Source organism: Mesocricetus auratus, unplaced genomic scaffold (assembly GCF_017639785.1).
Source record: "Mesocricetus auratus isolate SY011 unplaced genomic scaffold, BCM_Maur_2.0 Super-Scaffold_6723, whole genome shotgun sequence".
NCBI lineage: Eukaryota > Metazoa > Chordata > Mammalia > Rodentia > Cricetidae > Mesocricetus > Mesocricetus auratus.
In genome coordinates, this window is record NW_024429183.1 from 12257753 (window position 1) to 12270004 (window position 12252).

General features: G+C 45.3%; 1 protein-coding gene and 1 pseudogene across 3 annotated transcripts in view; one reads left to right on the forward strand and one right to left on the reverse strand.

The window, feature by feature from the left end:
• Positions 1-12252, reverse strand: part of Zfp1 (ZFP1 zinc finger protein) — a 32912-nt gene that overhangs the window by 20239 nt on the left and 421 nt on the right. The window contains exon 1 of one of the 3 annotated variants that reach the window (XM_021228955.2): positions 529-694. The exons of 1 other annotated variant lie outside the window; for it this stretch is intronic. In XM_021228955.2, the coding sequence (XP_021084614.1) occupies positions 529-638 (110 nt within the window). In that variant the 5' untranslated portion in view covers positions 639-694. Of the gene's footprint in view, positions 1-528; positions 695-12252 lie in introns of those variants that run through there. One more of the 3 variants, XM_013115576.3, reaches the window with a different exon arrangement.
• On the forward strand, positions 9577-10181 carry LOC101825573 (annotated as a pseudogene).

Consider the following 12252-nt stretch of genomic DNA (forward strand, 5'->3'; position numbering starts at 1 on the left):
GGGCAACATGGCAAGTTCCAGGCTAACCTGAGCTACCCAGAAAAGCCCATCTTAGGAAAAAAAAATTCTGTTCACGCCGATGTTCAAACCGGAAGTAACGGGTAGACGCAATTATTCCGTGATGACATAACTGTTAACACCAGGCATCACGAGGAACTCCAGCAGGTTCTCGGATCCCGCTAAGGGGGCAGGGGGCGTGGCCAGCTGAGTGGGACCCGCCCCCACACCATCGTGGAGGGTCACGAGCGCGCTCGCCGGGCTGCCGGGCTTCCGGACTCGTTCCCGCGCGGCCTCAGCCCCGCGATGCCCGGCAGAGGCGCACCTCCTGACAAAGGAAAGCTGGAGCCCGGCAGCTGCCCGTCCTCCTCCGACCCGCACGCTTGCGCCGGGAGCAGCCCGCAGGGACCAGCTCAGAAGGGCTCGAGGCCCGAACCCACGCCCGGGGGGCGCCACGGCCCGCGAGGCTCCCACCCTGGCGCGGCCACGACCCTTCTCTCGGGCCCGCGCATCCCAGCCTTGTAGACATACCTGGAGGGGCTTAGCCTCCACTCGCGGTTCCGGGTCACGAAGCTCGTGGAGATGGGGGCCCTGTCACCCACTCGCGACTGCAGGTGGGGGAAGGGCGACCGCCGATGCATTCGCGCAAGCGCGCAGACTGGAGAGCGGGCGGCCCTACCCAGAGTCCTTGGAGCAGTGACGCGGCTCTCAGGACTACAATTCCCATACGCCTCCGAGCCGCGCTGCTAGGGACTCTGGGAAGTCTGCGCGTTGTGTGTAGGGGCGGGGACTGGTTTCCAAGTTAACTGAGTGTAGGCGCTCTCTGAGAGGGTGCCATCTCTTTCCTCCTTGAATGCGATTTAAAAACCTGGGTTTTAGAAATTTCACGATTCAATCGATTAAAACTCAGCTACAAAACACGTGCATTAAAGCAAATACCAACCTTAGTCTCAACCATGTAAAGAACACACATCTTTCTGGACGTGGTAGTGCAACCTTTAATCCGAGTAAATCAGGAGGCAGAACCTTGCGAGTTTGAGGACAGAGAGCTTCAGGCCAGGCAGGGCTACATAATTAGAGCCTGTTTTAGAACAACCAAGCCCCCACCACACACACAAACCACCATTTTCCTTAGCCTCTAGGCTTTATAGTTATTTTTTGGAAGGACTGGCACAAATAACCCCTTGTTGGTTTGAGACAGGGTCTTGTCACCAAGTCTAGGCTGGTTTCAAATTTAGCAATCTTCCTGTTTCAGCTTTCATCTTAATGGGATTACAGGTGAACGGTACCACGCCTATCAGAGTATTTCAGTACTGACAACCTCTATAAACACATACATACATATGGGCAAAGCATTTATGCACCTAACATCTTAAAAATTGTGGCATGATGGTGGCACATGCCTTTAATCCCAGCACTCGAGAGGCAGAGGCTGGTCTACAGAGAGTTCCAGAACAGAGAAACTCTATCTCAAAAACCAAACCAACAAACAAAGAAACCGCTACAATTTGTCACTGATGATAATTTTAACTCTGAGTAAAGTACACGGAAAGCTGTTTCTGAAGTTTGGGGAGGGAGAGGAGGAGAAAAGGCACAGAAGGAATCCCAGCGCTCAGAAGCAGAGCTGGAGGGTTAGTTCAGGGCCAAGCCAGACAATGTGAGGCTGTCTCAAAAAGGAAAGGAATGCTTCTGATTCGATAACCCTGTAATCTCAGTGTTTGGGAGATTGAGGCAAGATCATTGGTGTGAGAGCAACACCGATCTGGGCTGCTACAGTGAGTTCCAGGTTAGCCTAGGATACAGAGTGAGAACCAGTCTCAAAACCAGGGCTAGACCTGGCTGTGATAGATAGTACTGCACTGGGGTCCGGGAGGAACAGGTAAATTAAATCTCTGAGTTTGAGGCCAGCCGAGATTATACAGTGAGTTCCAGGACACAGGTCCTGAGTTCAAATCCTAGCAACCACATGGTGGCTCACGACCATCTGTAATGAGATCTGGTGCTCTCTTCTGGTGCATGCATGCATACATAATTAATAAATAAATAAATAAATAAATAAATAAATAAATAAATAAATCTTTGCCAGGAGGTGGTATCTCACACCTTTAATCCCAGTACTCGGGAGGCAAAGGCAGGTGGATCTCTGAGTTTGAGGCCAGCCAGGTCTACAAAGTGAATTCCAGGACAGGCTCCAAAGCTACACAGAGAAACCATGTCTCAAAAATTAAAAACAACAAACAACCAACAACAACAAACAAACCACCAACAAAAACATGGCTGGTAAAATGGCTTAGGGGGCATATGTATTTGCCACTAAGCCTGATGACCTGAGCTACATCCCTGGTCCCCCACAAGGTGGAAGAAGAGAGCCATTTCCCACAAGTGTCTCCTGACCTCCACCTGTACAATGTGACACATTTGTGAGTGCACACAAATATCATAAAATTGTCTAAAAAAGAGACTATGCATCATATTTTCAAAACATTGGAAACAAGCTAGATCTTTGAATATTTGAATCAAATAAATTGTAGTTATATACAAATAGAACTGGAAGAGACACTGAAAATGATGTGTATCGATCACATGATGGAGGTGTCTAATTCACTGAGAAATGAAAGGAAAAAAAGGGCAGGAAATATATAACAATCTGTCGAGTGTAGTCCTATTTAGGCTGGAGATGTAGTTCAATAGTAGAACATTTGCTGTCTTATAAAGACCTTGGGCTTGATTCCCAGCACCACGCATGCATCTACACAAAAATAGAATGTGTGTAAAAACTATTTTGTAAAAACTATGTGTATTTTGAGACAAAACTGGAAGATACAAAAAGAGGAGTGAACACCCTGTCATTTTATGATAACCCCACCAAATGAGAAGTCTGTATTCGAGCTGTTTCTAAAGAATTTGCAAAATCCAAAGCACTGTTTTTTTATTACTTTCTCCCTTAGGAATAAAGGAAGCGTACAAAGGAAGGGTTTGAAAACACAGTGCATATTTTTGCTGACATATAATTCTTTCTTTTCTCCTTTCCTTTCTTTCTTTTTTCCTTTTGTTATCCTAGTCCATTGAGAGCCGCAAGGGAGGAGAGAGACAGTACCTATGGTCCAAAGTCTTTAATAAATCACCACATGGGTGGGTCACTCATCAATCAGGGCTGCAGGACAAGGACTCGGGAGCCTTGCTTTTCCTGACAACCCTGAGCATGGGCAGAAGTGGGATTTATAAACACAACACACACACACACACACACACACACACACACACACACACACACACAAACATAAACACACCTGTGCCAAATTACAGTTACATTTTTCACCCACAGGAGTCAAAGATTAGGGTTTTTCCTTATGTGTTCCATCATTGTCAACTGACACAGAATGTAAGCTTTTTAGTCCATCTAATCGGATTCATTTGTTCTTTCTGCTGTTAGGAACTGCCATGTCTTAGAGAACTAAGGACACAGTAGACTGTTTCTGTTGTTTAAGGTGGAGGTTGGTCAGCCATCGGAAAGGGCTCAGCTCCCCTAGGGTTTGGGTACCTGAACTTTTGTTTCACCCTACAGGTAAAATGAGTTTGAAGGCAAAATGGCAGTATTCAGGCCAAGGTGCTTCTGCCTGCTCCCCTTTTTCCTTCCCTTCCCTTTCCTTTCCTTTTCCTATTCCTTTTTCCTTTCCTTTCCTTTTCCTTTTTCCTTTCCTTTTCCTTTTCCTTTTTCCTCTCCTTTCCCTTTTCCTTTCCTCCCCTCACTTCCTCCCCTCCCCTCCTCTTCTTTCTTCCCCTCTCCTCCCCTCTTCTATTCTCCCTTCCCTTTCTTTTTTTGAGACAGAGCCTCAAATATTGAAGACAGGCCTTGAAGTTGGTACCCAAGGCAGGGTAACCAAGAACAACCTTGGCCTTCTGAGTCTCCTGCCCCCACCTCCTGAATGCTGGAATTACAAGTGTGCACCATCATACCTGTTTTCTGTGTCACTGGGGATAGAACACGGGGCTTCGTGTGAGCACACTACAAATTGAACTACACCCACTGCCTGAAGTATGACTTTTCATTTCATTTTCTTCCCATTAGGCTCTCATTATTCTTTTGTCAATTACCTCCACAGACACCATCGGTTGCTTAGTATGCTGTAATATGTAACTCTAGTTCCTGGTATTTGACGCCCACTTCTGACATCCATGGGTGTCTGCAGTCACGCACACATACACTTAGACATACAGATATAGAAATGATTGAAACTAAATCTTTTGGGTCCCCATATCCCTACTTGACTAGCATAAAAAAAACTTTTGGGGCTGGTAGATGGTTTAACAGCTAAGAGCACTTGCTGATTTTGCAGAGGACCCAGGGAACCTGAGTTCAGTTCCCAGCTCCTAGATGGTGGCTAACAACTGCCTAACTCCAGTTCCAGAGGATCTGACACCCTCTCCTGGCATGACATAATGAATGCAAAGCACTCTTATATGTCTAAAAAACATAGATATTCATTAATAAAATGTTTTAAAACTTAAATATTTATTTAAAGTCTTTGGTCTTGCATTTTGACTGAGTCTTTTATCCAGTTGTGAATATATACCATCATAGCTTGGTCATTTGAAAAAAAAACAATGGCTCATAAAATCACATACTTCTATATGCTGACATTTTTTTCCCCTTGAGACAGGGTTTCTCTGTAGCCCTGGCTGTCCTGGAACTCACTCTGTAGATTAGGCTGGCCTGGAACTCAGAGATCTGCCTGCCTCTGCCTCCTGAGTGCTGGGATTAAAGGTGCACCACTACCCAGCTGTGCTGACACATTTTATTACACAGTATCAAGCACCATATTAATTTCACCGGTTCTCTCATCAACACTGGCTAAGTATAGGGACACATTACAAGCTTTTTTTGTCCAAATTCTGCTTAACATGAAAGCTCATTTTATCATTGAGCAGCAAATATAATCAGCTGGTTTCCTGGAAGTGATAGTTCCCTTCATTTACTTTAAAAAAATCATCAGAACCACAGAATAGCCATTGTTTCTTCACATTGTTTCCTTTAAGTCAGAGTGTGTTCCCGGGTTAGAGAGATGACTCAGTGTGTCAAAAGCGATTACTGTATAAGCATGAAGAGATGAGTTGGAATCCCAGAACCCACATAATCCTGGACATTGTCAGGCATATCTGCAACCCAGAGTTCCCACAGTGAGATGGAAGGTGGAGAAACAAAAACCCCAAAAGCTTCTGGGCTGGCAAGCCTAGTATGCAGAGAAACCCTTCCTCAACAAGTCGGAAGCTGAGGACACGCACCCAAGATCATATTCTTATCTGCATACGCTTGCTGGAGCAAGTACACACCCACACTCAGATGAGTGAATGCTCGCTATGATGCTCTGAATAAAAATGGCTCCCAAACATATATTTGAATGTTTAGTCCCCAGGCAGTGAAACCCTTTGATAGGATTAGAAGGATAAAGAGGTGTGGCCTTGTTGGAGGAAGTGTGTCACTGTGGGTGGTCTCTGAGGTTTCAAAAGTCCAAGCCAAGCCCAGAGTCATCTCTCTCTCTCTCTCTCTCTCTCTCTCTCTCTCTCTCTCTCTCTCTCTCTCTCTCTCTGTGTGTGTGTGTGTGTGTGTCTATGTATCAGGATGTAATTCTCAGCTACTGCTCCAGCATCTGCCTGCATGCCAACATGCTTCTTGCCATGACAATATTGGACTAAACCTCTGCAACTGTAAGCAGTCCCCAGTTAAATGCTTTCTCTTATAATTGCTGCCTTGGTGTCTCTTTAAAGCAGTAGAACAGTAATTAAAATGCTCATATACAAACACACTTGAATGCACACACACATAAATGTACCCACACAGACACATAGATGTACATAAACACACACACACACACACACACAGAGAGAGAGAGAGAGAGAGAGAGAGAGAGTTCTATACAGAAAGCAGAGCATCCATTTCTTTCTGCTTCATGAATGCAGATGTAATGTGATCAGCTGGCTCACGCTTGCCTTCACATCGTCCCTGCTATGATGGACTGTGCCCTCAAACCATGAACAAAAAGAAAACTTTCCTTCCATAAGTTGCCTTTGTCATAAGAATAAGAAAATTAAGTAATGAAGAAACTTGGTACCCAGGAGTGAGGTTATTGCTGTAGTAAATTTGACCATGTGGCCCTTTGGAAGTGGTTTTTGGGAGAAATATGGAAGTTGAAGTTGCAGACCAGAGAATCTCTGGATTGCAGCAAACAGAGCATAGGCCATTCTGGTGAGTTTTCAGAAGACTAGAATCCCAAAGGAAAGGTGGCTAGTGGAAACCTGGCTCATGAACTTTCACAAGGAACAAGAACTGAAGTGAAGCCATTTGTATTATATTCTGGCTGCATTCTGCCCATGTATTGAGAACTTGAGTGAAACTGAATTTTAAAGTAAAGGGCTAGCTTGTTTGGTGGAGGAAGTTTAAGTCAGGACAACATTCAGACTGTGATATGGTTACTGCTCACTGCTCTTACTCAGATACACAGTGAGACACAGAAAGATGGAAAACATTTGGTCTGGGGAGCAAGGAGTATGAGCAGATTTAAAGCCACAAACAAGAAGGGTGTGGAAAAAACAGCAGAAACTGCTGAAGACTTCAGTGCCTCTAGCTCTGCTCTGAGATACTACGTAAGTAAGTAATACGTAAGATGACCCGAAGGCAAGACCCAGCCATCTAAGTCTCCAAGTTGTGAAAATGGAGAGCCTAAACTGAGAATGCTACCACAGGGGTTCTCTGCTCCAAAATGACTGCCTAGGTAAGTGTTTTTTACTGGGTCAGCCTGGAAGACACACAGAAGTTGATGTAACTGTGTTCCCAAGGGGACAAGATACATCTCAATCTGGAAACAGAACTTGGCCATGTCTTATATGTGGTACTGGTTTTGAAGATAGAAAGAGGCAAGAGTAAGGAGGTCATAGAGGTTGTGCCAAAGTTCCAGAAAGCTACCTAAGCCATTAAATGTGTGGTAGAGTCAGATTCTCTGTAGGAGACCATGAGAGACCACCATGGAAAAGTCTGAAGGTGCAGCCTAGCACTGCAGCAGAGGCTCCAGGATGTTGGAGATGCCAGGTCTAAGCATTTCAACAGATTCAATGGAATGGATTATGGCACTTGGGAGCCAAAGAATACTGAGTGTTACAGCTCAGATGGAAAGGTACTCTGGCGATCAGGAGCCAAGGAATAAAAACCACAGGTGACAGTAAGCATAGCAGCTTACAGCCCTGCTTTAGGGAAAGGCTTCCCCAGTGTATCAGCTCTGCTCCGGCAGGAGAGTTTTTCCCTGGTGAAGTTGTTACAGTTAGGTTCCTGTCCTCTGGAGAGCGGAGTGTTAGCAACTTTGCTTAGCTGGGGAAGGTTTCCCTGAGAGAAAAGTGTTACAGCCCTGTTCCACTCTGCTCTGGGTTGTCTCTGCTAGGGCAAAATAAGGTCTCAGCAAAACCTTATTCAAGAGATTTATTGGGTAATCCAGGACAGTGACTGTGCCAGCGTGACAGGGGACAGCCAGAAGCTGAATAGACACAGGGCTTATATAGGGCTTCTTAGGGGGCAGAGTTTTTCCAGGGTGGGAATTGGTCAGATTTCAGTCCCTGAGTTTAGGATGGCTACTTTTCCTGCTCAGGGATTGGTTAGTTTTCTGCATAGGGTCAGATTTGGCTCTGGTTTCAGGGCCAAAGTGTGTTTCTTTCACTGCTCCTTTTTAGCCTTTTGGCTCTAGTTCTAGGGTCAGGGTGTGTTTCTTTCATTGGCTCTGATTCCAGGGACAAAGTGTGTTTCTTTGGCACTTGTTTCAGGGTCAGGGTGCATTTATTTGGTTCTGGTTTCAGGGCCAAAGTGTGTTTCTTCAACTCTGCTCAGGGTGTGTTTCTTTGGCTGGCCCCCTTTCCCTGCAACAGGACCTCGGGATGTCTGATAAGAAAATCTGCAGGCATCGCAGTGGAGCCTGCCTAGGACAGAGGGAATTCGTATTTCAGGCAGTAGAGCTAGATGGACAGAGCTGTCCAAGGCTGGTAAGAGTCCAGATGGTTCCATTTTGAGTCCCAGATGCCAGATATGGAGTTGTAGGGTTTGGTGTTTGCCCTGGTGGGTTTTGATCTCCCTTTAGTAAATATTTCCTTGCTATCATTCCATTCTTCCATTCTGGACTGGAAATGTTTATTCCATGCCATTGTTTATTGGAAGTATGTAGCTTATTTTATGTGAACTCACAGTTGCAAGATTTCCATGACTTCAGAGATGTTGGGGCTTTTGAACAATTTTAGAACTGTTAGGACTTTGGGAACTTTAAAGATGGGCTAAATGAATTTTGCATTATGAGATGAACAGGGGCCTTTAGGGACCATAAGAGTGAAATTAATTATTTAAAAGTGATATGTTTGTGTAACCATCCTTACAGGAATAAAGATATTATAAGCAGATGTTTCTCCCTTAGGCTATCAGGGTATTGAGACAATGGAACTCAAGCTGGGAAGAGCAAAAGGCTGGGATTTTGGTGCCAACCAGAGGCCGAGCTTGTCTCCCAGAAAGAGATTCCAAACAATACTGACCACTTGTCCGACCCCCTTGCAGGAGAGACTGGGACTGAGCCAGTGGTGATGGGCGGGGCCACACCTCAACTGGAACTGATTAGCCTATTCATCGTCTTACCCTCTACTTAAACTCAGGCCTCATGTTAGGACCCCAGAGATGGCCTGGGGGTGGGTGAGTCACTGAACCTCCTGGATCTTCTTCCTAATTTGGCCACATTAATAAATCTTACTCCACGTTTCTGTATTATTTGTTTGCTTAAGTGGCCTGTTGGGAATGGGTGGTTAAGCCTGGCTTGTTAGGCGATGCCAGGACTCAGGCGCTGGCCCTAATAACTCCAAGTCACAATTTCAGTGACATGACCAGGAAGACAGATTTTTTTTTTTTGGTGTCAACCACCTGGAACAAATTGACCTCAGGTAAATAGGAAAGACCGAAGGGTCCCACACAGCTGCTGGAGTCACGTTATTCCAGGGACTCTCCCTTATCTCCCCATTTCGGGGGCATCACTTGATGGTTTTAAGGCATTAGAGACTTAATCTCTTCTTAGACTTGATGAAAATCACTGAGTTTTAAACCTCTGGCTACTTCATCTTGCATTAAAAAATAATTTATTCTCTGTGTATGAATGCTTCACTCGCATGTATGCTTGTGCAGCGTGAGCATGCTTGGTGCCTGTGGAGGCCAGAAGAGGGTGCTGTGTCCCCTGGAACTGGAGTTGGGGCTGGTTGGGAGCCATTGTGTGGGTGCTGGGAAACAAACCTAGGTCTTCTGCGAGAGCAGCAAGTGCTCTTAGCTGCTGAGCCAGCTCTCCAGCCCCTCATTTTTGCATTTCTGCTTTCAAGTTATTTGTGCTAAAATTATTATTCTCATTGTACCTAATTTAAACTGTACATTTGAATGATTGTATTTGGGGGACAGTTTTTGGATCATGACAGCATTTAGTGGCTGTTGCCCTGTCTATATTTTTTCCCTTTATTCCACTGGAAAAAAAAATGATTAGTGAGCTCTTTTCCTCCACTGACGATCCTATTGTCATCATGGGTCGCCGCCCTGCCCTGTGTTACCCATATTGTAAGAACAAGCCGTTCCCAAAGTCTCGCTTCTGCCAAGGTGTCCCTGATGCTAAAATTCGCATCTTTGATTTGGGAGGGAAGAAGGCCAAAGCTGATAAATTCCCACTTTGTGGCCACATGGCTCAGATGAATATGAGCAGCTCTCTTCTGAAGCTCTAGAGGCGGCCGTATTTGTGCTAACAAATACATGGTAAAGAGTTGTGGCAAGGATGGCTTTCAATATTTGGTGAGGCTCCACCCTTTCCATGTCATCCAAATCAACAAGATGTTGTCCTGTGCTGGAGCTGACAGGCTCCAGACAGGTGTGCGTGGTGCCTTTGGGAAGCCTCAGGGTACAGTGGCCAGGGTCCATCCGTACCAAGCTACAGAATAAGAAACATGTGATTGAGGCTCTTCGTACAGCCAAGTTCAAGTTCCCTGGCCACCAGAAGATCCACATCTCAAAGAAATGGGGCTTCACCAAATTTAATGCCGATGAATTTGAAGACATGGTTGCTGAGAAACAGCTCATTCCTGATGGCTGTGGGGTCAAGTATATCCCTAATCATGGTCCCCTAGACAAGTGGTGAGCCCTGCACTCCTGAGAGCTTCCACAGGGTTATCCTGTACCCTACCAAATCATGTTCAGTAATAAATCTCACATCCAGTCTGCTTACAAAAAAATGATTAGTGAAAATGCAGGAATTTTTCTAGTCAATCGGAGAATATGAGATTGGAAACAAACAAATGGTCATATAGAATTTTTTACATAGTCAGGTCTAGCTATTATATTAACTAAATGAAGCCGGGCGTTGGTGGCGCACGCCTTTAATCCCAGCACTCGGGAGGCAGAGGCAGTCGGATCTCTGTGAGTTCGAGGCCAGGCTGGACCGACAGCCTCCAAAACAGAGAAACCCTGTCTCGTAAAAACCAAAAAAAAAAAAAAAAAACTAAATGAAATATTTTTTAATTTTTTTGTTTTGGTTTTTGAGACAGGGTTTCTCTTTGTAACAGCCCTAACTGTCCTGGAACTTGCTCTGTAGACCAGGTTGGCCTCAAACTCACAGAGATCCACGTGCCCTCCTCCCGAGTGCTGGGATTAAAGTTGTACACCACCAATGCCTGGCAACTAAATGAAATGTTAATGTGATCTTGCTTTCTGGTAGACTGTTTTAACCTCTACTTTCAAATGTTAATTCTGGAGAAACTGAGACAAAAAAATGTGAGTTGTGTGTGTGTGTGTGTGTGTGTGTGTGCTCTTCCGCGCGTGCACACACATGCACTATATAGCATGTGTATAGAGGTCAGAGGACAACTTGCTGAAGCTCATTCTCTCCTTCCATCCTGTCGGTCCTGGGGATTGAACACTGGCTGCTGGGCTTGGCGAGCTCCGAGCTGAGCCATCTCTCTAGTTCTCCTAGTTATTCTCTTTAAGCAAAGATGTTAATACTGTACACCCTGAGCAGTGCTGCCTAGCAACTACAAAAAGCATTAGACATTGTTCTAATGTCTAATGGAGTACCTACTTAAATAAGTACTTAATTTTCAGCTTTTGTTGACTGCATTTATTCCCCCTCCCCGCTTTTGTGAGACATTATGCAGTTCTGGCTTGTCTAAAACTAACTCTCTCTCTCTCTCATGATCTCATGATCTCTATGCATAGACCTGGCTGTCCAGGAACTCACTCTGTAGATCAGACTGGCCTTGAACTCACAGAGATCCTCCTGCCCCTGCTTCCATTAAACTTGACCTGAGCTAAGTTTCTGAGATTCCAAGATATTATCACAGGACAAATAAGGTGGACTCCAGGCATGCCTGACCTAAGAGGCACTCTTTCCATCCCTATCAGTTGCTTATATTGACTATCAGGGGTTTTATTGACCTTAACTCCTTGACATCTATCTTATTGCTGTGATGTGATGCCATAACCAAGGCTACTTATAGAAGAAAGAGTTTATTGGGGGCTCAGAGTTCAGAGGGTGAGTCCGTGACCACCATGGCAGGGAGCATGGCAGTAAGCTGGCAGGCGTGTCATTGGAGCAGAAGCTGAGAGCCCACATGTCATCCACAAGCTCGAGGCGGACAGAAACAGAGAGCTAACTGGAAAGGTCTGACACACCTCCTCCTACTCATTGTCAAAGTGTTCCACCACCTGGAGATACAGCACTAAATATGTGACCCTGTGGGGCCTCTCTCATTCAGACCCCCACACCTGTCACCCTGCCCCTTTTGCACAAAACAGGGGTCAGATCTGACCAAGCAGAACAGATTTCATCCTTCCATTGAGATCAAACCATCAGATAATCAGGGATATCTCCAGAAAAACACCGTTCAGAGACAATGGGGGAAAATGTCAAAATTGAAATGAAGTCACCCTGGGCATGGTAAGTGCTTGCCTGTAATGCCAGAACTTGGGAGCCTGAGGCAGGAGGATTGTGACTTTGAGACCAGCCTGGGCTTTGTAGCAAGACTCTCTGTCAAAGTCAACAACAGCAACAACAACAAAACGGAATCACTGTGCCAACCCTTCTAACGTAACTAAAGCCAAGAGAAATGGAGAATGGCTCGTACCCTGGGTTGTCTGACAGTAAGCTGAATGTCTTCGGACCTCGATCCCTGTTTGTATTTTATTGGTGATACTTATTTCAGACACAGGCATAT